The sequence below is a fragment of the Carex rostrata genome, chromosome 20 (assembly GCF_964058835.1).
Source record: "Carex rostrata chromosome 20, lpCarRost1.2, whole genome shotgun sequence".
Lineage (NCBI taxonomy): Eukaryota > Viridiplantae > Streptophyta > Magnoliopsida > Poales > Cyperaceae > Carex > Carex rostrata.
In genome coordinates this window covers 9,179,581-9,207,146 of record NC_135937.1, presented here as the reverse complement: position 1 = coordinate 9,207,146, position 27,566 = coordinate 9,179,581, and the positions used below count along the sequence as shown (strand labels likewise).

Below are 27,566 nucleotides of genomic sequence, written 5' to 3'. Positions count from 1 at the left end.
AAGACGTGCGACTTGTGTGACTAACTATATATTAACCGCGAAAGAAAAGTCAAGGTTTGTAGCTTTGTATCATTCTGCGTTCTCCTAGATAGGGAAAAGTTAGCATATATATATCTATGATATAAGAAAGCCTCAGTGGTGACATAGGTTTGGGTGGCTTTTGTATTGGGCGTGGAGCAATTTTCTTCATACATTATTAAAAAAGTACAAACATTGGCTGTGAATTATCAATTCGATTAGATTTAGATCTCTTCAATACTACCTATTACTTGCTGCTTGGTAAAAAAAAAAATGTTATCTTGGTGTTTAGAGCAAGCTAGCACTGTATTCTCAAAAAACTTAATTCCAGTAGAAAAAGGTGTAATTACTTCGCATGAAAGCAATTTGAGAGACTTTTAATTTGTCATCTCTGCATTTTTGTGTATGGAAGCCACAAATATGGGCTTCCTATTCAATCTGACTGTTTACATCAAATACATCTGTTAACATTACACTTGTGATTATCACATTTCCAACCATAATTCCACTGCAATTCCCAAATGACCTTACAAACACTTAACTTAAAGAACCCCTATTAAGTTGTAATCAATCAACCAATCACAACCAAAAACTGTTAAAACATGTATCAGTTAGAAAGCGGGAGCGAGTCTTTTCAAAGCCTCAAGAATGCCGTAGTAATAATTCCACTGTGGGTGCTGATGTGGTGTAATAGCGGATTGCCCAAATGGGTTTTCCTTCACAAATTCTGGAATGTTCTCAACCGCAGCTACTTTTTCTAAATACATCCTCATTTCTCCTCCTCTACCTGCTCATAACAAATTATCAATTATAAGAATTAACCAGTAAGATCATGCATGTATTAACATTTATTATTTTGCAAATGAAACAAGTAACAAACTAACCCAAGGAATTGTCCTCTTTGTTGTAGAATGTGTATGGATATGGAAAAATCGCTGTGTAAGGCTGCAATAGAAATTTAACAAGTAATAATTAGAGACTACTAAACATTGACAAATTGATCCTTCATACTAGGTTTGGAAATCATGAACATATATGCACAAGCGTGATCATTTTTGCTTTACTAATCCTTGACTTTCACATCTTGTAAATAACCAACACATGCTAATGCTAATGGTTATATAAACTTATAACTCAGTAAGATGTTGAGATAAATTGCAAATCAAATGAAGCTCTTGGGATTCTCAGCTGCTGCTGCAAGTAAAAAAAAATGCCAAAAATAAAATAAATAAATAAAGGGCTGTAGGTTAAGCAACATACAGGGTTACGCAAGGCCTTGCAAGGAGAATCATCGACAAGAAGAGTATTAGATGGTGTAAATCGCCCCTTTTCCCATGGCAAATTAGCTTCAACCTTTTCCCAGAGTTTGTTTAATTCTTTAAAAAACAAGGGCTTTTTTTCCACGGTTTCGAACTTTGTATCTGTGCATTTTGATTGGTCCTGTGAGTAATCAAGGCAAATAAACGTGATATAAGGAAGAGAATGTAAAACGTATATAACTGAAGACCATATATAAATGTTGCGTACCCAACAAAATAATAGCTTGTTTTTCATTTCTCCAAAAAGATGGTGGACAGCTTCCACTAGATTATACCTGCAGAATCAGAATAATAATAAAAAATATACATATCAGTAGGAAGATCAAACTTATGTTGAAAATCGAGACTAGCCGAAACACAATAGATCTGGTGCTTCAAGAAAACGCATACCTGCTTCTATATCATATTTATATAATTCAAAGATCGAACTTACTGCTTTCTTGATGACCAAACTCCAACTTCAAAGTTTGCGAAACAAAACTTGAGAAAATCAACACAGAAGGGCCTCTTGAAACCTGACAAACATAGAAGAAAAGAAAATTAACACCAAGTAAATACATTAATATGTAGTATAAGAATTAAAGAGTAACAATTGTTTAGTTACCTAATTTCCCGCTGAGCTTGAAATCTGGATATTGTTGATAGTTATAATCTGAAGTAATATCAACTAATATCCCATTAATATCAAGAACTAGAAGATTTTTCTTGCATGGTGGCAGCAATTCTTTGCACAGAACGACATTATTACTATAGGTAGATGAAGCAGCTTCTAGTTGTACCTCTGCGGCCATCTCAGTAATGGCAGCTTCCTTTGGATTATACTCATGGCATGATGACATAATATCTTTTTTATCACCTTCCCTTTTCTTTTTGGTGTTCCCTCCCTCATGACTGCCACTCCATGTATCTTTTTCACCTGTTTGTAAAAAGGTATATAAATGTTAATTCAAGACACAAGTATCATCTGTTTGCTCACAGTTAGCCATATAGATATAATGGGATGATTGGTATGGTAAGAAAGACCTTGTAATCACCTACCTGGTTTCTCTGTTTTCTCCTTGTGTGGAAGTGAAACTTGATTTCTATCTTCTTCTACTTGAGGTTTATGCTTAATAATTTCTGGGGACTCAGAATCATGCCTGGAGTTGTTTCCAGATATGTCCTTATCTTTCGCCAAGAAGAGAGGTGCTTCTTTAATATATTCAGCTTCATTAGTTTCTGCTTTTCTAGATTTTCCCTTCTTGGCATCACAATAGCTATCATTTAATTGTTTATTTTCACCATGGCCTGTCACTAAATTGATTTAGCAGAATTCCAATTCTCAGTCTTCTATTTTAAAGTTATGTAATACCTATAGTAGGACAGAAAAGGTATTCAATTCACTTGAGAGATTTTGATCTGGTAACAAAATTTAAATGAGCACATATATATGAACAAGTATTAAGTTGTACATAAGGAAATTAAGGTTCTTAACTTTATAAGAATGACTAAATAATTTGTTTACCATCTAATCTAATTCCTCTTGAATGGAGTGTACGTACCTTGGAACTCTTCTTCTCCTCCTTTCCTCGATTGTGTTGGTGTTAGTCTTAGAGTAGTAGGATCTTCAGAAGATGCATTTCTCTTGCACCTCTTCTTTTTTAAAGAAGTATTTACAACTTCAGTTGGGCCAGCAAAGCAAACAACTGGTTAGTTATCAGTATCAATGTCAGGATGCACTTGATTTCTGTCTTCTACTTGAGGTTTATGCTTAACCTCGGATGGAAGGTCAGAACAGGGGCCCTTTGTCTTTGTCCTATCCCTTTGCTTTTTTTTCTTCTCTGTCAAAACTACTGTATCAATTGTTTGAGTCACCTCTAACAAAGATCCATCCTTCTTAATTATGTCGCCATCTTTTCTAACTACTTTCTTGTTTGCATCATCATTTTTAGCTTTCTTCTTTGCTGGTCCTTCTACACCACACACACACACACACACACACACTTTGGTTAATTAGCATCTTTAATCGCATCTCATTACTCATCTTCATCCCTTCCTTGATCAGCAATTTGGTTTTACTCATCAATTTGGTTGAATTTGGGTGTATTAATTGTACTAGGATTGCAGAAATCAAAAGGTATTGTGTCTAAAGCTTAATTAGGCTTTAAATGGGATCTGGGCAAAAGTCAAATTGGTAAAAACCAATACCTAACTTTTGATGTAAAATTTCATTACCGGTCAGTGCTTAGAATTTGCATAACAACCACAGACAGGCAATTCAAAATGCTGTTTTAGGCTTTTGGTTGTATCCGGTTCAAAAAAAAAAACCTGTGATTTTTAGAGCAATTGTAGTTCATAACAATTTTTTACCTGGAATTTCTGGGGACTCAGAATCATGCCTGGACTTCTTTCGAAATATGTCTTTCGCTTTCTCCAAGCAGAGAGGTGCTTCTTTAATATATTCAGCTTCACAAACTGCTATACTAGCATCATTCCTCTCTGCTTTTCTAGATTCTCCCTTCTTGGCATCACAATAGCTATCATTTGATGGTCGATTTTCACCATGACCTGTCACTAAATCGATTTAGCTGAATTTCTATTCTCAGTTTTATGTTTTAAAGGTGGCATGTAATCTATAGTAGGAAAGGAAATGTATTCAATTCACCTTAGAGATTATGATCTGATTACAAAATTTAAATGAGCATATATGAACAAGTATTAAGTTGTACACTTAATTTGATTTGTCAAGGAAAGTTAAGATAAGTCTATAAGAGCGATTAAATCAATTTATGACCATCTAATTCCTCTTGAATGTGTCTACCTTGAAACTCTTCTCCTCCTCCTCTACTCGATTCTGTTGGTCTTAGGGTAGTAGTAATAGTAGTAGTATCTTCAAAAGATGCAATATTTCTCTTGCGCTTCTTCTTCAAAGTAGTTATTTCAGTATGAGGCTGCAGTTGAGTTGCCACCAAAGCTTTGAGAAAACAGCCCCCCTCCATCTGAAGGACAACAGGGATGGACATGGTTTCCGACAAGCGGTACTCTTTTCCTTGCCAGCGTGTCTGCAAGGCAAGGCCAGGCCATATGTATATAAATTAAACCAAAAGAAATCTACAGCAGAGCTTAAAAGGTAAAATAAAATAACAGAAATATGACCCACAATAAGAGCCTCTATATCGATTCTTCCAACTTCAGGGAAGCATAATCCATGCTCACTTGCAAACTTTCCTGATGAAAACAACACAACACAACACAACACAACACAACTTTCTTGTTAGAGATTCAGAGAGTGAAATTGTTTGTTTGTAATGAGTAGAGAGATTGTGAGAAGAAGAAGTGGGCACTTTTAACAGAGGCAACGGTGTCATTGGGAGAGACAGCTATGGCCAGATGAGTGTGGAGAGAGGTATCAACAAAAAGCGGGACAAGACCTGGCCTCGCCATCAGCCTTCTTGGAGTGCTACAGAGAAAGATAGAAAGAACTTTAGATATATGGCGATGATAACTTATTGATTTAGATAATTTCCCTTCCCAATCAAAACTTTAAAATTAGTTTTGATAAATTATATATTTTAGTAATATACCCATTTCTTATTTAAATCAGTTAAAAATGAATAGTAATGGAAACTTAAAGTGAGGATTTTGAAAGCTAGAATTTGAATTTAGAAATGGAATTGATTACTTAATTTTGAAGATGCGGGGAATTAGATGTAATTTGGTTGAATTGAGAGAGAGGAATATACCCTTGTTTGTTTGCTTGCTTGTTTAGGGTTTGGGCAGAGTCGTCGAGTCGAGAGATAGGAGAGATAGGAGCAGGAGCAGGAGCAGGAGCAGGAGCAGAGAGGCGATATGAAGCCGCGGCTCCCCAACGAGAAATCTCCTTATATAATTTGGGGTTCAGCGTTCAGGGTTTTGCAACTCACAGAAATTAATAGAGAGAGACCAAACACGGTTGTCGGTTGGGAGTGGGACTTGGCCACTTGGGGTCCGCATGTAAGAGAGTGGAAAAGGGTTCCTACCAGCTGTAATGTAATACAAAGAGAGACAAAGGGAGGTTAATTTCATTGTGCCCATAACAATCTACAAATTCATAAAATTGACACCAAATTAATATCCATTCATAAACTAAAACCAACGTTGGTTTTAGATAACTTTTTTGTTCAATGATAGATTAAAGAAAAATAACCTCGCTCATGTTACAAATTCAATAAGTCATCTTAATTAATTAATTTATTTATTTCTATAATGTGTTGCTTCTAATTATTTTGTTTGACTAATTTGCAAAACATACAATGATTGTATTTAACGATTTCATTGTATGAGTGAGTTTGCAGGTTCAAAAACATTATAATTGCAAGATTAAAGTTTGAACAACCAAAGTAATCAATAAGACTTTATGAAAATTAAGATCATAAATTGTAATATCAAATAGAAAAATAAAGTATATTTGAGATTGTTGATTTCAGATATTATCTGTTCGGTACGGAAGCAAGCCTTTCAGTACATAGTGTACTGAATGGTACCGAACGGATAATGAAGCATTGCAGTACGGAACATTTCGTGTAATGAAGCATTGCAGTACGGAACATTTCATATAATGAAGCATTGTCGTACGAAAGATTTATTCCGTTTGACAATCATTCGAAACGGAATAGTCCTGTAGCATTTAGGGACTCCCAGTTTCACTCCATTCTGAACGGATATTGTATGTATTGTACGCTACTAAAGTTTACACAGAATTGGAATAAAATATACTATCCGTTCAGTATGGACATAAACGTACTGAACGATTAGTATAAATTTAAAAAATGCGAAAACCCTAAACTGCAATACATTTGAACTATCCATTCGAACGAAAGTTTACTGTACTAAACGAATTAGTTCAAATACCTAGATATGGAGCTCCCTCTTTGTGTTCTTGAGATCTTCCTTTTTGAGAGAGCTAAAACTTCAATACTTATTTGATAATCTCAAATTTACTTAATTAATCTACTCCTAAATTTAGTTAGAGTGTTGGTTCGTTGTTCGATAGTATGGAGATCTACTTAGTGCTCCATTTCTATAGCCGAGTGACTTCCTGCTTGTAAGGCATCAAGGGCTCATCGGCTCGAGCGTTTCCACTCACATAGAACACATAGTTGTGTGACAATCATCTGCATAGGACTCTCCAACTCGAGCTTCTATGATCAACGTTCCGCTGTGACTTTCGACCTTTGTGTTGGGCTCATGTGTCACAAGTTGTACCATTTTCTTTATTGGATAATAGGAAAGGCGCACCGACGAGGTTGCGTTGTCCCGGAGACGTAGGTATTTTAAGTCGAACTCCGTTAAGATTCCGCGTGTCAATCTCTCTTACTCTATCTATTTACTTTACATTGTTGATTGATTGCGGTTGTTTGTTTATTTTACCTGCCATCACAAAAAACGGTCTAAAGTTGTTTAAATCACCGTATTCACCCGTTCAGGTGTTGTTAGAGACAACACAATATATGTACGGGGATCCCACATATATATATATAGGGCAGTAGCTGCACAGAGCAAAACTTTTGGACCCCATTAATTAATAAGCTATATTAATTGTATGGATGCAGGTTAATTAAGATATGATCATGTCAAACACGTATCCGTATCCGTATCCGTATCTGATGATACGGATCTCAATATAGAGTATGGAGGTAGCATGGTTTAATTAATTATAAGTGAAATAACTATATATATATAATTATATATTCTTGCTGTAATTGTAAAAATATGAAAATTTGGACCTCATTTACAAGTGAAATGTCTATATATTTATCATTATTCATTAAAAGAATTATAATTAAGTTGGTCTTAAGCTAGCTAGCTGAATAACATGACACGTGTTCATTTTAGTAGATTGGAGCTGATGTAAATCAGGCGCGCCTCATCGTCCACGTACCTTAATTAATATCAATTCTATCCATGTCACTAAAAAAATGTACCTTCTATTCTATATATATATATCATCTCCAAAGAATAAAACATCACAGAATTTGTAGTTACAAATTTCATATCAAATGCACCCAATTAACAAATCTCCAAAATATCAAATGCACCGATAATCCCAATTACCAAAAAAATCACTCCATGTACCAAAACACCACGAAAAATCCAATTGAAATTGAAATTGAAAGTCGCCGACCAGACCTACCAGTATGTGTTGTACCTAAAACCTAAAACCTACAACTTTCAAATCAGAGGATAATAAACGTTGATGCTAAAAATAAAAATAAAAAATAATAATAATAATAATAAGAATATATGATAGTTAACTCTTACATAATCATACATTAGATAAATTTACGTCTGATTGAATTCTCACCAGTCACCACACATATTTACAGCATGTTGAGTCCCAACAGCAAAGGTGTCCCGTTCTACGTGAAAATTTAATAAGCTTTATACAAAAAGGGTGAAAAGAAATGTGACCACCTACCTGGTCAATGTACTTACTTGTACAAAATAAATAAATAGTACATAATTTAAAATAACTCATGGGTTGATGACAGATGCTTCAGGATGATAGTACAGCATCTCCTGCCACATCTTCTCCCGAATTAAATCCACTGGCATCTCATCATCAATCTCCAAATCGATGGGCACCTCAGCAGGAGGATTCATGGCAGGGTCATACAATGGGGACATATATGGATGCACTAGAGCATCATCCACAGTTATCCTCTTCGACGGGTCAAAAACTAGCATTCTCTGCAGCAAATCAATTGCAAGAGGATTTGCTTTTGAGTAGAGACTGCGTAGCGGCATGCCAGGTGTGTATGGTAGGGATTTAATGTACTTGCGTGCCTTGGGGTTATCAATAAACCCCATGTCTGACTCAGACACCGTGCCCAGCACGTTAATTATCAGTTTAAGTTGGTTAAGGCATTCCGTACCAGGAAAGATAGGTTTGCGACCAAGTAGCTCAGCAAATATGCACCCCACCGACCAAACATCAATAGACGTGCCGTACTCATCACAACACAAAAGGAGCTCTGGGGCACGATACCTGTTATTATAAAATTTGACTCATTATTCACTTACTTCAATGTAAATCTAGAAAAAAATATGTCACTTCTTCTCAATGCCAAGTAGTTACATAGTTAACCCAGCTTTTAATATGGCGTAATTTTGTTTGGCTCGAATATAATGTTTCATGTTTTCAACCCTTCTGTGAATCCATGCTAACTTGTATTTTCATTTAAAACAAGAATATTCATTCATTCGGAAACCTACATTTACGTTAAATTTAAAACACCTCACATGAACAAACTAAAGCAAATCAAGACGGCATTAAAAACAAATCAAACACTCAAATAAAGGAAAAAGAACCTACCAGCGAGTGACAACATACTCTGTCATAAATTGGCCAGTTTTTGTGGAGTTAGTCCTTGCAAGACCAAAATCACAGATTTTCAAATCACAGTTTGCATTCACAAGGAGGTTGCCAGGTTTGAGATCTCGATGAAGAATATTCGCCGAGTGGAGGTACTTCAGACCTCGCAGTAACTGAGATTCAGAGAGATTGGTTTAGGCTAAAAAAATATCTTCTCATGATAAGTTGAAATATATTTTTTTCTATTTTATCTCGTCAGAGCTCACTTCAATGCTGCACTATTCTGCCACCTTAGTAGTGGATACCATATAGACATAATGGAGATTTCTAAATTTTGTAATTCCAGTTTTCAACCAACCAATTTTGGTGTGGTCAAAGTAAATTCTTTAATATGGTTATATTCATTTGCAAAACGAAATATATTGCAAAAATTTTCATAAATTATACCACCAGCCAATAACATCAAATGCTTTACTAAAATCCTTAATAGATACAATTGTCAATCCAATTCAACATTGATTAAACAAATCTTTACCTGGAAAAGGAAATACTGGCAATGGTCATCAGAAAGTGGCTGCGGCGATTTAATGATCTGGTGCATATCAGTATCCATCAGTTCATACACCAGATAAACATCCTTAAAGCTCCTCCTGTAAGGAGGCATCATAATGTCCTTGAGCGCAATTACATTCTCATGCCTCAGATGTCTGATCATCAAAAATCAATTTGATTTTAGCTCATGATTAATATTTCATATTGGTTTTCTATTTTATTTTTTCTTAATTACAGAAACCACCTAGTATTAACCCAATTTCAGAAAATGCCAATGTAATTTATTTGCAGACAGGATCACCAAACTACCATGAGCACTAACTCAGTGCTAAAAGTATTGAGTCCTTTCACTTGATTACATAACATCCCATATAAATTTAATCTGTTTTGATTGCACTCTAGACCAAAAAAAAAGTAATTATAATCACACTACACATTTTCCAATTCCAGCCCTCTATATCCATTATTTTCATTGTCTAAACTCCTCAGTTCTTGTCAAATGACAAAAATTTAAAGAGCCGGGTATTTTTACATCCCTCAGGAAAGTACCATAGATCTGGAGTTATTTTAGCAAATTAGCAAAAGACAGAGAAAACGTGGATTTTTATTTTTTACAGAAGAAATCTTTGAGATTAAAACCACAGCATTCTGAAATTGACTGAAGAAACAAACCAAAGTTAACAAAAAAAATTGTACTTTGCAACAACAAAGAAGATAATTTGCCAAATAGCAAAAAAAGCTGTCCTTCAGTACTTCGAAAGAATTTCCTCCACTGATAAATTGAAATTTTAGTTCATCACAATATATCCTTACCTATGCAAACTGTACAAATAATAAAAAAAAAAGTCCAAATAGTTTACCTAAGAAGCTTGAGCTCGCGCAACGTCCTGAGAGCATCAACACGGTTATCAAAGACACTGTTGATCTTCTTTATAGCCACTTTCTCATTTGTTTCTCGGTTGATTGATGAGCAGACGATGCCATAGGCCCCTCGGCCGATCGGTTTAATCGGAACATACTTAGTGTCAATCTCAAACAGTGTCTGCCACATTGTAAAATAGTGTTTTCCATGGTTCCCCATGCCATTTGGCGGATCCACCATCATCGCCATGTCTTTTCCTGCTCAATGGTGGTTTGGACAAGTAAAGTTGAATTAAATATATGGCACCGTAACTATGACATGCGATCTCATCCACACAATTTGAATCGAACGCGTCAGATTGCTATGGCTTTTAGCGAGGTTTTTTTTTATTTTAAATCTGAGAGATAAGAAGAGAAAATGTGGCTTTGGGTTGGAGTCATCATGGGATAAAGCAGCATCAGCTTAATTAGGTGGGTACTTAACTTAACTTAACTTAACTTACAGTTAGAAGTGGGATCAAAATAAATAAATTTTCTATAATTAGAAAAGGCAATATTGTAAACTTGTGCAAAGAAATGCTATATATGTAGTGAAATAGTCAATCCTCTTATTGTAGTTGAAGTGTGTGTAACTAAAGATCACTTCTTGCATTCAAACCCCGTTGAAATTAAAGAACAATGGGTGATGATTGAGAGTAGAAGCCCAACTTTTCCTAAATCTATGAGTGAAGAAATGGAAATTGAATTGAGTGTTTTGTATTGGAAACAAATAATTCAAACCAAATGGAGCTATAATTAGGAGCTTTCCCAAAAGTTAGTTTGTGAAGTACCTTGGCTTAGTTGAAATTAGAAGTCTCTACCACAGCAAGCAATAGTTCATTGTTACTTGAAATGAATGAATCAATCAATCGGCAGCTGAGGATCCGATTATTGAGTGATAGCCTTGGAAGATGCGAATTGGGATTGATTGATTGATTATTGAAAGGGTTAATTTGATGAGAATTGGGATTGATTTATGATTTGGGGGTGCAGCGGGAAGTCTTCCAAGTAGGTTTTGTTAATTGGGATTGGGGAGGGGAGGGGAGGCAACAATAATACAAGATGGGCTGCGTGCTATTTCATGCTTGCTTAATGCTTATTTAATGGCAAACTTCGCTGTATATCCATCATATTTTTACTATTTAAACATTCCACCACCAAAATTTTATATCTCCATCTCTTATATTATGAACTTAAATAAATAAATCCGTCAATGTTTATAATAAAAAATAAAATTTCAGATTGACTATCAGCCTTTCAATCAAATAGTCTGCTATCTTTTAATTCTATACATTTTTATTATGTTTTTTTTAACGTATAAAAGCCTAAATTTATTTAAACATGTACTTGTTATATGTAAATTGCATCATCGTTATTATTAGTCATCATTTCTTTCTATTTTTTTAAATATTATTTAACAATTTTTAGATTAATTAATAATTGATTGGTCATGTCTTCATTATTTCTATTACCAATTAACCCATAATTCTTCAATTACAAAGTGAGTGTGAAGAGATTCAAATCGAGCTCTCTATAAAATTCTAATTGAAGAAATAACTATATATTTTCATCATGATTTTGTCTGTACTTATTTAAAACCTATAAAATCATGGCTCAAGTAAGAATGTACTTAAAATTCTTCGAGACATAAGAGATATCTTAATTATTTATATAAAAAATGAGATGGAGGGAGGGAGGGACGTGGCGCAAAAATATAATAAAGAAAGAACTAAACAATAAAATTAGTCTCTTAATTAAACTTTCAATGTACCGGATACAAGTACTAATTTACATATATTTATTCTAATAGACTTATCTCAATTCTTATATTATCCACGTAGTTGTCCTGATCCGCCAACGGCTGAGATTGAAAGATGAACTTTAAAATTGAATATTAGCCCTCCAATCACATAATCTATCTTTTTTTGATTAAATACATCTATTTTATGTGTAGAAGTCTAAATTTAGTTAAAAATAAACTCGCCACAAGAACTGCTACATTGTTTGTCACAATTAAAATTGAATGAATTTCTAGCGATCCGTTTCCTTATATCTCTTTACAACTATCTCCAATTCCTACAATTAAATTATTTCATTATTTCTCTATTTTCTCCATTTCATTTCTCCTTTTCCTCCATTGTTTCGACAATGAAAATGAAAACTATCATATCTTTTTGGATTTTATTTATGACTGTTGTATCTCTGTGAATAGATGAATAATAGATGTTGTACTAATGAAAACAATCATATATTTTCAATCTGAATATATATGTAGAGAAAATCCTTATTTGAATCATTTAATCATATCGTTTCCAATTTTGTTTATTTACATATTATTTCTTATCTAAGTCATTTAATAACCTATCTTACTTGTGGAGAAAATTAGATATTAAATCGCAATGATACTTTAAGAATTTTTTTAATATTATATTGCTTAATTTCTTATATGCCCTTAAACTGCAATTGATTTTCCTATTTCTCCCTCAACACTTTAATTTATCATATTTACCCTTTAACTCTTAAAATTCTTTCTTATTTATCCATTTTATTAACTACAAGCCAAGTAAATTTAAAATCCCCATTATACCCATCTCTTCTCCTTGTTATTTGAATTTCATCTCCGCTCTTGTCTCTTATGATTCTATTTTATTTTGTCGTCGTCAGATCAAACATTGATTTTGACTTCAAAGGCATGTGTTTTGAACTCTTTTTACCACTTCATTTGCACAAGCTCCATTCCTTCGGTGAGCCTTGCTGTGGATAAGTTTCTCTTCCATCATTTTTGTCCATCCTACTTGTACGAACTTATTAATTGATTTTTACCCAAGAAAAATTAATTTGTATTTTATATCACTGAAGCTCATTGTGTATGAAATATGGATACAAATCAAATAATCAACAATTTCCGATGCAAATTGTGATTAGATTGGAGTTTACTTGTGCATAAAGTATCGGTTGATACTTTTTTTTTAAGATTTTATTTTTTAAGGTCAGACGGAAAAATAAGAAGTTTTTTCATCACTCTGATTTAGGATAATGTGAAGAAAAATCAAGAGAAAAGGAAAAAAAATAGTTATAATTGACCTATCGACTAATTAGTATAACAATCATCGCACTAAAATTACTAGCAAAATCTTCTCTTGGTTGTGGTGTCCTCTGTGCCAGATTTATCCTAATTATTTTTGGTTCATTACTAGATTTCAAATACTAACCTTAAAAAAAAAATACTAGATTTCAAGTACTGTATCATTTCAGAAAATAAAATTTTAGTTGTACTATCCTGGTTGAAGGGATTCACATGGAGGGAAAGCTTGTGAAGTTGTGATTCAGGTTAGATGACGGAGGGAGAGCTTCTGATTCAGACTAAATAAGCTTCATTTATAATGTCCATGAAACACAGTTAGATATTACTTATTGTTAAATTAGAAAGTAAGAGAGACGAAGAGAGATTCTAAACAAGAACATGTGTGTATGTAATCATCAGAGATGAGTGCCCAATCAAACCTGTGATATTTACACCGAACTACTCTTTTCTGTATGAGAACAAAGAGAAGAGGAATGAGGGCTTTTCAGTCATTATATAAGGGTTAACTTGAATGTTTTAATAGGAGGGTTAATAAGAAAAGCTTTCAAGAGTTGAGAGGCATATAGTAAAAATTGAAGTGTCAAGGGAGAAATAAGAAAATCAACTAGAGTTGATGGGTATATAGAAAATTAACCCTATTATATTTGATTTTTTTTTTCATTTGTTGTTGTTTCTTTTATTGTTATTTATTATTTAGATATCTATTTTTTTCTCATTGTGTCTTTTATTTTCATTTAAATATATATATTTTTAATTTTGTGTAAATGTCAAATAAAAAAGTCTTTTTATATTTTTATTCAATCTTATAATATATTTTCGTTGTAACGCACGGGCACGATACTAGTCTATTCTAATAGGCATGCATTTTATATTCTGAAAGTCACTGTACAAAACACACCTATTACAGTAAAGCCGACGCACTAAAAATAAAATCAAGCAATTTTTATTTATTAAGTAATTGTTGACATCATTGAAACAGGGATATTAGTAATATATATATATTCATGGTGAAACACACGTAGACGTAGGTCATTGGAATATTTTTATTTGTATGTCATTTTTGTGATGAGGAATCAGAAAAATGAACCAAGTGTACCCTCCTTAGGACTTGGGTTATGCGTAAAGCATATGATAATGATACCCAAGTACCCAACCCACGTGAGTAGAACTAGAAGCCTAGAAGACCGCGTCGGTTGCATCACAGCCGCTGATAACAGAATTTTACAAGAGAAAAAAATATGGTCCGTTAGATTCAAGGATAATGGGAAGCCCATCTCATCTCATCTCATCTCATCTCATCTCATCGTATGCCCAGGCCCAGGCCCAGCCCACAGCCCCACAACAGCAACTGTCGGTGGAGTGCGTATATATCTCAATTTTTGCGTGACCGATGTGTCCGGTGCCTAGCGCAGGGGGCCAGTATTGTTTTTGTTTTGAGATTCGTGTAAAAGTATTTAAACGGTTGATAAATTCCAAAAAGTCACGCAAAGTTTGAGATATCTCAGAGGATACGAATTCTTCCCTCCCTTCCCTTGGTTTGCCAAAACAGCCAGCCTCACGGTCACGGGGTACAGTACAGTACAGTACAGATGCTCGGTTACAACTTATTTAGTGAATCTAGCTAGGTCGCTATATGTAATGCGATCGATCGATGTATCAATTCAACGACTCATATAATGCATGCATGATGCATGTATATATGTTGAACCTTTTTTACCTACCTACCTACCTACGTACAGTCGCTCACTGCCTGCCGCGCGCGTGGCGTGGATGAGAACACAGTCTGCACTGCACTGCACTGCACTGCACCAGATATATAGGTTGTACGTAATAGAAAATCTGAACTACTCACCGGCCATTAGTTAATTAGTTAATTAGTTAATTAGTTAAGCTGGTTAATTGCAACTTGTAACCAATCACCAATGACAGTTGTCGAATTTCAAATGGTAGCTAGGCAGCAGGCCACGACCCACGAAGCATCAAATCATAATTATTATCAGCCATCAGGTTAGACTTTGACAGGTAAAAATCTGGCACAAAAGCGCATGCGTTGCATGCTTTTTCAAATGAATCAATTGTAGATTTGTAGGTGTGGACCGTCTGGTACAGGTACACCGTACACTGTAGTAGTGTACTGTACAGCCTCTAAAAGATAAAGAGGGCAGGGCATGTTAGGTCCGTTTGATCGATCGATCGATCGATCGGTGCAGCATTGATTGCATATTTGCATTGCATTGCATGTGTTATTTTATTTCCATTTCACGTCTCCTTTACTTGCTATTAAAGTTTGCATAAAGCAGTTAGTTATCTAGCCTCTTAATTTCTCACGTGTCTAAACACATTACTTGATTGGTCAACTACATTTCAATTAACGGTCCGGTCCCCACCATATTTTATTTAGGGATGGTAATTAATTAAAGTGTTGTGATCGGACCTACATATATAATTAATTCATTATGGATCTCATCTAGATATTATCTTAATTCAAACTTAATAAAGGTACTTTTTTCATGTACTCTTATACTTTTTTCATGTACTTTTTTCATGTACTCTTAATTCATGTACTCTTATACAAGTGATAAATGAGTGAATTGATCACACAAAATTAGTATTTTGTTTTGTTCAATTGAAATTTCTTAAATTCTATTTTGTATAATTAGTTTTTTGTTTGATTGATTATTTTGTACTGTTGAAATGTTATTTGAAGTTGTTTTTAATTTTGTATTTCAGTACCAATGTATTTCCACTATCGCAATATCGCTCTAATTTTTAGTTCTTAAAACATATTTCAACTCAAATTAAAGAAAAAAAATATACGAAATTCAAAGTGAGCTGGACAACAAATCAAATTTAAAAGTTAAAATTAAAAACATAACATGAAAATCAAAGAGGCGCTATCGATCAGCCTTGCTTGCTGCTAAAAATTATATTGCTGTATCTTGTATGTCGTAGCCTTATTTCTGGCCTTAATTTACATTCCAAGTTATTTCTTGGTTAGACAATTAAGATCTTGTCTAACACTCTCATAATTAAAAATCATTATCATGGAATGAGCTTAATTTGCAATTTTCAATATGAAACGTACTCGTTTCTGTCCTTGTTAGAATCATCTAATTCCATGGGGTATGTTTGGATGACATAAGAATAGCTGTTATTCCTGTCGAGCTATTCTCAACACAGCACGTTTGGATGAAAATAAAAAAAACACTATTCTCAACAAAGGAATAGCTCGGGTTAGCTGCTATTCTGCTATTTCTATGAAATGTTGGGTTAGCAGCTATTCCGAACCCATGAATAGTTTCTATTCCGAGCTATTCCTTGCTTCATTCAAACGCACCCTAATATCTCCACGGAGTTACTTTATTAGTCCTTAAAATGGATGCTTTTCAGAGTTAATTCATTCTTCAACTTATGCCTTTAAAGTCCTTGTATATATATATATATAGGATTTGGTTAATATGCTATGGGTTGCATAGAGGGCTACGGTGCTGCGGCTCAATATTCGAGTTTTCAAAATTCTAACGGTTGGTCCGAACTATTCATCTTGTTCTCCATATTAATATGTGTTTGGAGACCAAATTTTACATTTTTTGAAAATTATTTACTATTTTTTTTAGATTTATTGAATATCACTGTTTTTTATGGTCCAGATTTGTCTGAAAAACAGCGATATTTAATAAATCTAAAAAAATAGTAAAAATTTTCCAAAAAAATGTAAAATTTGGTCTCCAAACACATATTAATATGGAGAACAAAATGAACAGTTCGGATCGATCGTTAGGATTTTGAAAACTCAAATATTGAGCCGTAGCACCGTAGCCCTCTATGCAACCCATAGCACCGTAGCCAAGTCCTGTATATATATATGACTTTATAGCGCCATACCTTTTATGGTCCGAAAACACTATAACGGCGCTATATATAGTGCGCTATTTAGAACCGTGAATTTAATTAATATAAATAAGATCGCTTACAATTATAAATAGGTTTATATATACTAGATGTTGTTTAATAACAGATTTAGAGTGTGTTTGGTATTGCATGAATTTGGAGCAGTGTGTGAGAAGTGGAATGATCACTGATTTTGTGCTATTTGGAAGATCGAGTGCATATGTTGTTTTAATTGTATAATTCGGAATAGTGCAAACTTAAGAGCAAATTAATTTGTTATTCATACTGAATTTTGGATTATTGAAATAGCTAGGACAAATATCCTTGTTAATTTTCATAATAAATAAATGGTCTTTGAATTGTAGATTTCATAAATCAATTGGTGAGTACAGCTGACTGTTGATCATGATTCATGCCATGCCAAATTGCCAATGCAAGCTTCATTCAAATTTACCACGATAATAAGGGCCCGGGCCCTAATAATCTCATGGGTTGAGTGGCCTGCCTCAATTATGGGTCCGATTTGAGTCTAGTCAATTATGGCCTTATGGCCTTATGGCCTTATGGCCTGCCTGAGTAGCCCATTCATTAAGCCCACTAACTAGTCAGAGAGAGAGAGAGAGAGAGAGAGAGGGCCGGGGTCGTCAATCGTTATTCCTATTCCGTTAACTGACCTCCTCTCTCTTTCATCGACTTAAAAAGAAAAAGAAAAAGAAAAAGAAAAAGAAAAAGAAAAAAGAAAAAAGGGAGAATGGCTATGGTGAAAATTGGTGGCGAAATAGAGAGGGTGGATGGGCGGTCCTTGACCTACGACCACTTCATCGACAGATACATGAAACCTAATCTCCCCGTCGTCCTCACCGGTCTAACTCACACGTGGCAGTCCCTCACCGATTGGGTTCAAAACTCTAACCCCAATCTCTCCTTCTTCTCTTCTCTCTGCTCTACTTCTACTGTTCAGGTACCATTTCTTTTATTACAATCTTTAATCGAAATTTATATATAATTGGTCATCATCAAATCAAATCAAATCTCACAAGTATCCTCTTCTCTGTAACTCATTATGCAATAGGTTGCAGATTGTAATAAAAAACAATACTCTGATCAAAAGAGGCTAGAGATGACACTGCCAGATCTTATTCACAGCTGGACTCAACATTCACATGATGGCTCCAAACCTACCAATGAACCTCAATCATTCCTATATCTTAAAGATTGGCACTTTGTCAAGGTTCACTTTCTATACTGTTGCATTTTTTTTTATTCTTCTTGCTAAAATTTAATGAAATTAACCTACATCCTTAGTATAACTGACAACGAAACTATATTTTTACACAATTCTAATAATATATTGTGATAAATACATAATATGTATATGTTATTGCTTATTGGTAATTGTATTTGCTGGGCAGAAACTATGCATGTTCAAAAAATAGAGGCTAGTTTTGTTTTAGGATGTTCCAAAATGGTAAGGTTTAATGAATTTCCCCTGTGCCACCTCAAAATGTGAAAGCTGCATATATATCCCTTCAAATATAACTGTTTTCATCCTTGATGACGGGGTAAATGTTCAGGAATATACTTTGAAAATCATACTTTCTGTATGAATGTTGCCAGTGTGACTCTTTTGTATTACGAAATTAAATATAGGACAATTTTTTCTATGAATTGGCAGGAATATCCAAATTATTGTGCATATACAACACCAACCTTTTTTAAGGATGATTGGTTAAATATATATCTAGACAGCCATACTCTGCATAGAGACTCTGATATCTGTCCCCACCAAAATGAAGCAAATTGTGCAGACTACCGTTTTGTCTACATGGGCCCAAAAGGTCAATCTCATGTAAAGACTTTTTTTTCCTTTTTCTTTTTTTTTTTCCTGTGACTGTTACAGTAGCATTACCGATTACTGACTGTCTGACTATCACTTGTGCATCTGGTTTTGTTTATTTGGAGCTCAATTGACTGATAGTAAGTTTTCTCAGAGACTTAGACTTCAATCTAATGTTCTTTATTGGGCAAATTGTACCCGTTTTTCCTGTTTCAAATCTCCAAGATCTCAACTCTTTCAAATTGCTTCTTACGGTTTTGTCTGTTAATACACATCAACCAACCAAGCCTTTAGTCCCAAACAAGTTGGGTAGGCTAGAAATGAAACCCAACCGGAGTCATACGGTAGGGTTTCATTTCCATAAAGGGGCTGTATTTTTTACATTGGCTCGCCACGCCTTATCACAACCCTCTTCCTTTTTCCTGGCTTAGGATAGGCTATGTGGAAAGTACACAGGCAGAGTTTGTCTGTTAAATTGTTAATACACATACAACCACAATTTCAAAACAGCCTTTGTTTGATTATAGTTATTTGGAACTTGGATAAAACAAACGATTGTTAGCCGGGGCAAGGTTGTGAAATGTCAGCATTTAATGCAACGTGCCTTCTTCATATCAATCTAATGGTTCGGTGTTGTTTGCAAACATTAAAAAAGTTGGCCTTTGTTGCAAATGTGATAAATATTTTGTTATATCTTATAAAAATGCAAGTAATTGATTGTCATTGCAAGAACTCACATGTTTTTGGTACTGTTTCATTTGCCTTGTTCTAAATCATCTTTATTGTTTCTTTGTATTAAATAGGTACATGGACACCTCTACATGCTGATGTGTTCAGGTCATATAGCTGGTCGGCAAATGTGTGTGGTAAAAAATATTGGCTCCTCTTACCTCCTTCCCAATCTCACCTTCTCTTTGATAGGTAAACTTCAATTTTGCTTTTGTTTAATTCTAACTTTAGAATAGTGAAGGAACACACTCGATTAATTGCCTGCCATTTTTTGCAAATAAAGCCCATGATTTTTTGTATTTGGTAAAATGTACCATGGGCTATTAGGGGGGCATCAAGAGGTCAAGAAAAAGGAAATTCAGAATACAATATTTGTCCTGTTTGTTTAAAATGGCCTTTTGTCTTACCTGGATATTTTTACAAATATTACAATTGTGCATTTTCTGGAAAAAGATAATTGTTGGTCTTGCAACTTATAGCCAGTCATTTAGTGAGTTCGTTTGCCTTTTTCTGGTTGACAAACAAAGTGATTTGTCTTCTTTTTTTTTTTTGTTACTCCCTAAATCATTTTTTTTAATGCAGGAATGGTAAATCATTAATTTATAGTATTTATGATGATATTTCAGAAATGCAATTTCCTGGCTTTAAAAAGGTATTATTGTAAATTATGCTTTTTTTTTTTTTTCATTTTTTGTATTGTTTCTTATTGTGTTTCTCATGCCAAACTCTAACCAGTACATACAATTTTGCAGACTGTATGGTTAAAGTGCACTCAAGAAAGTGGAGATATGATTTTTGTACCAAGCGGTTGGTACCATCAAGTTCATAATTTAGTATGTATTATTTTATATTTTGTTTTGTTTCTTTAGTATGGATAATATTTTTTTCTCCGGAAATATTCTCTAATTGAATATTATTCAACACTTCACAGGAAGACACAATATCAATAAACCACAATTGGTTCAATGGATATAACCTTTCATGGGTGGTGAGTAACTGTCAACGATTACATGAAAATCCTTTTTCTTCTAGTTATTTCCTTTGTGAGCTCATGGAGTTTGTTTATAACCTAAATTTAGGTCTCTAAATTCAGTCCTTTCACTCTGTGAAAGTCTTATTTTGAATTTAAGATTTTATTTTATTGAATTGAATTAAAGGAGATTTCCTTATTATCACTATAAATTGACCTCACTCAGAAAGTATGGTTCCAGAATGATATCGACTAGCAATGATAGGATCATCTAGTTTTTTTTTGGGAAAATTTCTGGTGTACCCATCTAAACTTTCAAAATAGCCAATATCTCCATGAATACATCATAGTATCCAATATATAAATTTAACTTTCTTTCTTCTATCCCCTATCATTTATTTTATTTTTATTTAATTATTTTATAAAATTGTATTCACCAATATGCCCTTCTATTAAAATGAAAGTGTTCATTAAATTACTAATCAGGAAACACTTTCATCTTCCATCTTCCATCGTCCCTTCACCTTCTTTCTTTAATGTCTCTCTTCTCCTCTTTCTCATGGTCTCAATAAAATTGTACCTATCTAAACTCTCTCCTCTCTTCTCATGTGCCTTGCCCTTGTCTCTTATCCACAAGTTCTACTGGAATTTAAAACTCTTTTTGTTCTCTTTGAAATTTGGAATGAACGCTGCAATTAGCCATGTCAGGACCAAGCAAAATACCCAACAAAACTAGTAACTACGAAAGAAAGAAGAGAAGCAGAGGCGTTTCATTTTTCCCATTAATCATAAACTTATTCGAGTATATACAGCACACTTAGTTAAATGGAAGTTCTTAATAATCTATAATATAAAGGAGATAATCATAGCATAGTTTGAGAAAAACAATACTATAAGATAAATTTTCACCATCAGTTCTTGCTAGAACTACAAATTATGTTGTTCTGTTATTCACAATAATTTTCATGCTTCATTCCCTAATAACAACAATCTAAATTCAATTTTGATTTAGGTAACTAAAAACCATGTCTTTTGTGTATCTACGACTCAATACTTCTGATCTGATATTACGATGGAACTTAATCAATTCTTGGTCCCAAGAACTCAAATCAGAAAGTCTCTACTTAATCTTATATTTGAACGCGTTTATAACACACTCAATAGATAAATTGTGATTGAAATCAATCAGAATCTGAATTGTGATGACTCATCTGCTTCTCTTTGCCATGATTTTATTGATCCCATGATGAGAGAAGAGAAGAGAGGAGAAAAGAGACGGAAAAAAAGAAGTTGAAGCGACCAAGGAGGATGAAAATGTTTCTCTGTAGAAATTTAATGGACACCTCCATTTTAGTAGAAGGGTATATTAGTCAATATAATATTTAAAATAATTAAATAAAAGATAAAATAAATGAAAGGGGATAGAAAAAAGAAAGTTAAATTTATATGGGGATATTGGATATTATCATGTATTCATGGGGAAATTGGCTATTTTGAAATTTTAGATGGGGACACTAGCAATTTTCCCTTTTTTATATTTTCAGTGGAAGTTAACTATTATGGCTGATGAAACTTTATTTAAGCAATGAATAGAATATTGAGAAAGAGGAATAACACTTGTGGGGAAGGTAGTCTATGTTTATTAAACCTCATAGTCGGGAGTGTTTACCAAAGAATACAAGCAAGTGTCTAAATCACTATTACTTTTTAGCAATCTTATCTTTTGTCCCCTCTGTGTTTGTGTGTATTGTAGTGGAATTTGCTAGTTGAAGATTACAAAATAGCAAAGGAATACATAGAAGATATAAGAGACATTTCAGATGATTTTGAAAGTTTGTGCCAACGTAACCTGGCAGCTAACACCGGTACAATTTTCTCTTTCCAAGTAAAGTGACAAAGTTCCAATGTAACTGGTACTATCCCAAGCATGAATTGACACCATCAAAGAGCACTCTATTTTAATAATTACCAGTAGAAATTCCTTCTGGTTTACTGGTTTATGTTTCTTTAGGTTTACTGTTAAGATTCAGCACTTGTCCAGAAAGCAAGAACCAGTCAATACATCACCCAACATTCAGCCAGGTGACTGTTTTTAATTTTTTTAATTTTTTGTTCATGTAACTAAAATGATATAGGCATTTAATATGCAGGAATGAATTTCTACGACTTGTTCATTTTCATCACAAGATATGCCCTTGCAAATATAATTGAATTATATCATGTGCCAAACTCCAAAATTGCCATCCATCTTGTGCATAATCTGACATCGATTCAAGATGTAGCATCGAAAATGACATCAGAAGAGGCATTTAGTGCAGAAAATGTAAGAAGCATTTCGTGGGAGAATTATGATGCGTTTTCAGATATTGGAAAAGCTTTTGAAGAAAAGAAATTCCATGAATTATGCGAGGCGGTGATTAAGACATATAAGAGTGTAGAGAGTGATGAAGAGGAAGAGGAAGAGGAAGAGGAAGAGGAAGAGGATGGTATTAAGTTTGAAATGAGAAATGGGATTAAAAAGGGGGGTTGCTTTTCAATTAATTGCTCAAAGGACGATTGTGATGTTCCTGGACTTGTTAAGGGGCTTGTCAGTAAGATCAGTGGGCCTCAAGATTTGGTCGATTTAATGGGTCGTGTTATGGAGTCGATAAAGGATAGAGATTAGAGACCACTCTAATTCTTTTGCTTATTTATTATACTACCTTAATTTGTGACTTTATAATACGTGTGCTATATATATTTGCGTGAGAAACAAACAGCTATTCTTATTTTTCTGGAAGCTATTTTACTTGGTGGCTCACAAGCGCCGTCAATTTTAAAAAAATGTACAGCTGAGATAAAATAAAGCAGGAATAAGATGTAACCAATGCAATGAAATTACTCCAACAAAAGCAGGAATAGTATGATAAACATGAATAGGTTACAGTTACATCATCAAAGCCTCAGGCCTCAATCAATTATTCGTTATTATGTTGTGAGTTTTGAATCTGTAATCTTTCATATCGAGAATAATAATTTAACAGACTACGGGAAGAATTATCAGAAACAAAATGCTTTGCCAGGAAATATGGGTGGTTGGAGAGATGTAGAGAAGGGGATTAATTACTTTTAAAGTTTAACGTTTAAACTATATATGACTTTGTGACCTACTAAAATGGTCCTCTGTAGCCGAATTTTTTTCTTCTTACCACCCTAATAAATCAGAATTAAATCATTACCATCCAATTAATTGGATTTAAGATTCCACCAAAAAGGGTTGCTTTGTTGAAACAATTGTTAAACCAATTAATTAGGGGAAGCTACACAGGTATGTTGCAAACTTGCAAGGAATAAAGGAGACGTTATCTTTGTTGGTTTTTTCTTGTAGCTTGGAAGGAAAGGAAGAGACAAACAGCTGGAGAGGCACTGTACTCTATTAACCTTTTTCATTTTCATTTTTTCTTTTTCTTTCTTCTTTTGCTTTTCTTTCTACGCTAATTGACATCAATCTGACCTTGTCAGGTGAGAGAAGGCTTTGTTGCATGAGATTAAGAGGGGGAGAGAGAGAGATGGAGAATTGAAATTCATAGAACGTTAAAAAAGAAAAGAAGAGGAAGTCAAACAGTGTATGTTATGGTAATTACTAATTAATTCCTTTTTCTTCTCAAACTTTACAAAAAGAGCCCACTAAAATAAAATAAAACTGTATATAATGATAATGATAACCCAAATATGGTAAAAAATAAACCCTTAATTTAAGATCTCTTGGTCAACTAGCTAGCTTAGCCTGTCCAAAACCTGAAAACATCAGAAGAAAGAAAGAAAGAAAGAAAGAAAGAAAGAAGAAGCGATCGAAGGCAATTAATTAATATATTATGACTTCATTCAAGGACATTTGATATTTCTTCCTGGCCCTCCAAAATAAAAATAATTGCCCCAGACAGCATTAATGCCTCCTTGTATATCGTAGCAATTGGGATGATCGGCTAAAACGCGAAGGTTGGTCAAGGGAATCAAGCTATTGTCCCAATCCACTATTTCCAAATTCCGAAAATAGGCAGTTTTGCCGAAACCTTCCTGCGCAAAATGGCCGCTGCCCATCTGAGTCGCCGTGTGAAAACCCGATTGTCCGGTGTTTACTATTTCTCCTCCGAACTGAACCATGCTCGCATGATCCGCCAAATGGCTAAACAATACAGATGGCCAGTACCCAACTAGTACACCCGACCCGAATTCCAGCCACCAGTTACCGTGGTTTGGATCCTGCAATAGATATATATTAATTAATGCATGCAACGTACAAAATTAATTAAATAAGATACAAAGTGCAAGTGCAAGTGCAAGTGCAAGCATATATGATATATATATATATATATACCTTCCAAATAAGCAGGCTTATATCAAACTGTGCACCCCTGTAGGAAGATGTAGGGCTTATGGCCGCACCCATGGCTATACGGTTGTTCGTCTGAACAAATCCTGAGCATAGTAAGTTATAGCATCCTGTCGCTTGATATGCATCAGTCTGCCACCAATTAATTAATTAATTTGCCATTGCCAAATGAAATATTTAATTAAGAATTTATATAAGATTAATTTGAAGTTCCATCTTACTGTCCAGTAGGTGAAAAATCTTGGCAAATTATCTCCGTATAATTGCGGACTAACCTGCACGTACACACACATATATTGATTATATATATAATTGCCAAATTAAATTAAATGCATTTTCCGAATAATAATATTTGATTATTTTGTAACTATTTAATGATCGAAGCTCTATCTGCTGGGGAAACATTTATATATATATATATAGTTGCCAGTACAATTGAAGAATCCTTCCTTTATATCGTGCGCGGATGAATTCCAAGGAAGTAGCTAGAGATCGATACTTGGGACATTTTCTCGAACAATGCAAAACATGCATCAAGTGTTATGAGCGTCGTGTCTTTTTATAAAGTTATATATGTTATGAACGTATCTTGAGACTTGGCAGGCACATATATATATATAATTAAAACTTCAGCTTTTCATCGCAAAAAGAAAAGAAGAAGAAAAAAGAAAAGAAAAGAAAAGAAAAGAAAAAGAGAAAGTAAAGAAAAGAAAAGTCATCATAAACAGCTAGCTAGGATTGATTCCTGCGCGCGCTGGTGTAAACAGGAATGAATGAATGAATTAACTAACCTGCCATCCAGCTTCAATGGTGTTGAGATCATTACCGAAGGAACCGGCAATGACCCATATCTGAGACAAGCTGAACTCTGATTGGCTCGCTACTTGTGGGGCCCATACGTTCATGCTCGCCTTTGCACCGTAGTATTCCTCTCCCATCAAAAACCCAACCGCATGCTGTCAATTCCAACAAAATTAATTTCACGGATACGATCGATACGGGATACTGCATGTAGATGTAGTATATATATATCGAACGAACTTTCCTTTGTTTGTCGTCATTTACTTGGTACGTAGGGACCGCCTGTTTTTTAATTTTCTGTTATACGCTAGCTTGACTATATTACATAAGCAGTCAAATGCAAGCGTCATGCACTGATCCATACAATACAATACAATACAATACAATACAATACAATAGTAGTGCTACTGCGCGCTATTGCCATTACAAATTTTTGTGAAATAAGAACGTACAGTTAAGTTGTGCTCTGGCTGAGAGATCCTAATTAATTCCTAACCGTTGAATTTAATTAAGACTTGTAATTAAATTCGATGCTCAAATTGAGATGAATTAATTATATTAATTACCTCATGGCCGGTGCTGCTGGAGTCGCGGCGTATCCCCGCCGCCACGGGTTTTCTCCCAAATCTCTTAACGGAACTGGCCCGCAAAATTTCCTCTTCTTTTGTGCGTCTTATTGGTATGGTTCCGTCCGGGCATGCCTCACCCGAAACCGCCCATAATTGCTCTATATCTCTAATTATATCACCCTCTTTTGAATCCATACTAATGTTGTTTCTTGCATCTACATGGCCTCTTGGCCTTTTTGGCGCCTCCTGCATTTGATCAACATTTAATTTAATTTAATTTAATTTAATTTTAAGCCAATCAATTAATTAAAATAGAGGTAATTAATTTAAGAGTGTCATGATCGATCAGCACTACCAATATTAATGGCTTCTCTCTTCTTAACCTTGGATGATCAAATGCTGGCTGCTTATGAATTGGTACACAGTCTATGATATCACCATCTGGGCTCTGTTACACCAAATCAAACACTCGATCAGCTTGTTAATAGCTAGACAAAAATAAAACTTATATATATATGATCTCATACAAAAAAAAAAAAAAAAAAAAAAAATGTAGCTAGCTAGGCAAATTAATTAATTAATTAATTAAGAAGACATGCATGCATGCCTGAATTATCTTGAGGGAAGGCTTATTTAGTCTCTTGAGCAAACCTCTTGCTCTCTTATACTTTCTTAATTCTTCTCCTACTCTGAGAGTATTATTTTTGGTCTCTGAAAGAGAGACTGTTGCGCAAAAGGTTGAGAAGAGAGAGAGAAGGAAAAGGAGTCGGAGCGAGAAAATTATTGTAATATTGCTAGTAGAAGAAGCCATTTGCATGAGATAGATCAGTTTCAGTTGCAGTTGCAGTTGCACTGCTTGATGAATAATTGCTTCTCCGAGTGCAGTAGCTTGTGACTGTAGAATACATCTCTCTCTTTTTTTACCTTCTCTTCTCTTCTCTTTTATTCTCTTTTATTCTCTTTTATTCTCTTCTCTTCTCTTCTGTTCTGTTCTGTTGTGGGTTTAATTGGTAAGGGACGGACACAAAACCCTCCCTAAAGCAAAGCAGCTCCACTTCCAACAGACTTCCCAAGTATTTATGGAACTCTAACTCAAGACGTACGGTACACCAATCCTTTAATTCTTTATTAATTCTCTCACCATTTCCAAGAAAAATAACTGAAAATTCATTATATCTCTCTCTCTCTCT

The 27,566-nt window shown here is 34.3% G+C and overlaps 4 protein-coding genes across 5 annotated transcripts; 1 reads left to right on the top strand and 3 right to left on the bottom strand.

Moving 5' to 3' along the window:
* Positions 1 to 621: 621 nt before the first annotated feature.
* Positions 622 to 5,216, bottom strand: LOC144572720 (uncharacterized). Its single transcript, XM_078322391.1, has 11 exons — positions 5,060 to 5,216; positions 4,661 to 4,776; positions 4,477 to 4,544; positions 4,138 to 4,378; positions 3,687 to 3,890; positions 1,942 to 2,253; positions 1,771 to 1,852; positions 1,546 to 1,612; positions 1,279 to 1,458; positions 903 to 963; positions 622 to 805 (listed from the first exon to the last, which is right to left on the bottom strand). Exons 2-11 carry the CDS (start codon positions 4,758 to 4,760, stop codon positions 630 to 632), a joined length of 1,491 nt encoding a protein of 496 aa, XP_078178517.1. The 5' UTR covers positions 4,761 to 4,776; positions 5,060 to 5,216; the 3' UTR covers positions 622 to 629.
* Positions 5,217 to 7,596: 2,380 nt separating this feature from the next.
* LOC144572205 (mitogen-activated protein kinase 4) lies at positions 7,597 to 11,148 on the bottom strand. Its single transcript, XM_078321669.1, has 5 exons — positions 10,914 to 11,148; positions 10,083 to 10,341; positions 9,206 to 9,377; positions 8,671 to 8,843; positions 7,597 to 8,343 (listed from the first exon to the last, which is right to left on the bottom strand). Exons 2-5 carry the CDS (start codon positions 10,331 to 10,333, stop codon positions 7,830 to 7,832), a joined length of 1,110 nt encoding a protein of 369 aa, XP_078177795.1. The 5' UTR covers positions 10,334 to 10,341; positions 10,914 to 11,148; the 3' UTR covers positions 7,597 to 7,829.
* A 6,647-nt stretch (positions 11,149 to 17,795) lies between these two features.
* LOC144572768 (arginine-specific demethylase JMJ20-like) lies at positions 17,796 to 23,525 on the top strand. Of its 2 annotated transcripts, XM_078322442.1 has the most exons (9): positions 17,796 to 18,059; positions 18,171 to 18,329; positions 18,774 to 18,936; positions 19,739 to 19,856; positions 20,247 to 20,316; positions 20,417 to 20,497; positions 20,596 to 20,652; positions 22,388 to 22,499; positions 22,785 to 23,525. In XM_078322442.1, the coding sequence occupies exons 1-9, from the start codon at positions 17,850 to 17,852 to the stop codon at positions 23,297 to 23,299; spliced, it is 1,485 nt and encodes a 494-aa protein (XP_078178568.1). In that variant the 5' UTR covers positions 17,796 to 17,849; the 3' UTR covers positions 23,300 to 23,525. The 2 variants fall into 2 exon arrangements, with proteins under 2 accessions (XP_078178568.1, XP_078178569.1); XM_078322443.1 differs by lacking the exon at positions 20,596 to 20,652.
* A 697-nt stretch (positions 23,526 to 24,222) lies between these two features.
* LOC144572402 (protein neprosin-like) lies at positions 24,223 to 27,566 on the bottom strand. Its single transcript, XM_078321970.1, has 7 exons — positions 26,984 to 27,566; positions 26,732 to 26,824; positions 26,374 to 26,622; positions 25,798 to 25,962; positions 25,228 to 25,281; positions 24,992 to 25,138; positions 24,223 to 24,876 (listed from the first exon to the last, which is right to left on the bottom strand). Exons 1-7 carry the CDS (start codon positions 27,191 to 27,193, stop codon positions 24,499 to 24,501), a joined length of 1,296 nt encoding a protein of 431 aa, XP_078178096.1. The 5' UTR covers positions 27,194 to 27,566; the 3' UTR covers positions 24,223 to 24,498.

Bases quoted from the DNA above. Each gene is read 5' to 3' on its own strand.
- LOC144572720 (XM_078322391.1), bottom strand. From the start codon at position 4,760: ATGGCGAGGCCAGGTCTTGTCCCGCTTTTTGTTGATACCTCTCTCCAC. The intron at 2,254-3,686 runs GTAAAAAATTGT...TTTTACAAACAG, and splicing joins TGAGTCCCCAGAAATTCCAG to GTGAAAAAGATACATGGAGT. The intron at 1,459-1,545 runs GTACGCAACATT...GATTACTCACAG, and splicing joins ACAAGCTATTATTTTGTTGG to GACCAATCAAAATGCACAGA.
- LOC144572205 (XM_078321669.1), bottom strand. From the start codon at position 10,333: ATGGCGATGATGGTGGATCCGCCAAATGGCATGGGGAACCATGGAAAA. The intron at 9,378-10,082 runs GTAAACTATTTG...TTTGATGATCAG, and splicing joins CGCGAGCTCAAGCTTCTTAG to ACATCTGAGGCATGAGAATG. The intron at 8,844-9,205 runs GTAAAGATTTGT...TCTGAATCTCAG, and splicing joins GCCAGTATTTCCTTTTCCAG to TTACTGCGAGGTCTGAAGTA.
- LOC144572768 (XM_078322442.1), top strand. From the start codon at position 17,850: ATGGCTATGGTGAAAATTGGTGGCGAAATAGAGAGGGTGGATGGGCGG. The intron at 18,937-19,738 runs GTCAATCTCATG...TGTATTAAATAG, and splicing joins TGTCTACATGGGCCCAAAAG to GTACATGGACACCTCTACAT. The intron at 20,317-20,416 runs GTATTATTGTAA...ACAATTTTGCAG, and splicing joins AATTTCCTGGCTTTAAAAAG to ACTGTATGGTTAAAGTGCAC.
- LOC144572402 (XM_078321970.1), bottom strand. From the start codon at position 27,193: ATGCAAATGGCTTCTTCTACTAGCAATATTACAATAATTTTCTCGCTC. The intron at 26,825-26,983 runs GCATGCATGCAT...TTGGTGTAACAG, and splicing joins CTTCCCTCAAGATAATTCAG to AGCCCAGATGGTGATATCAT. The intron at 25,282-25,797 runs GTTAGTTAATTC...GTGTACGTGCAG, and splicing joins CCATTGAAGCTGGATGGCAG to GTTAGTCCGCAATTATACGG.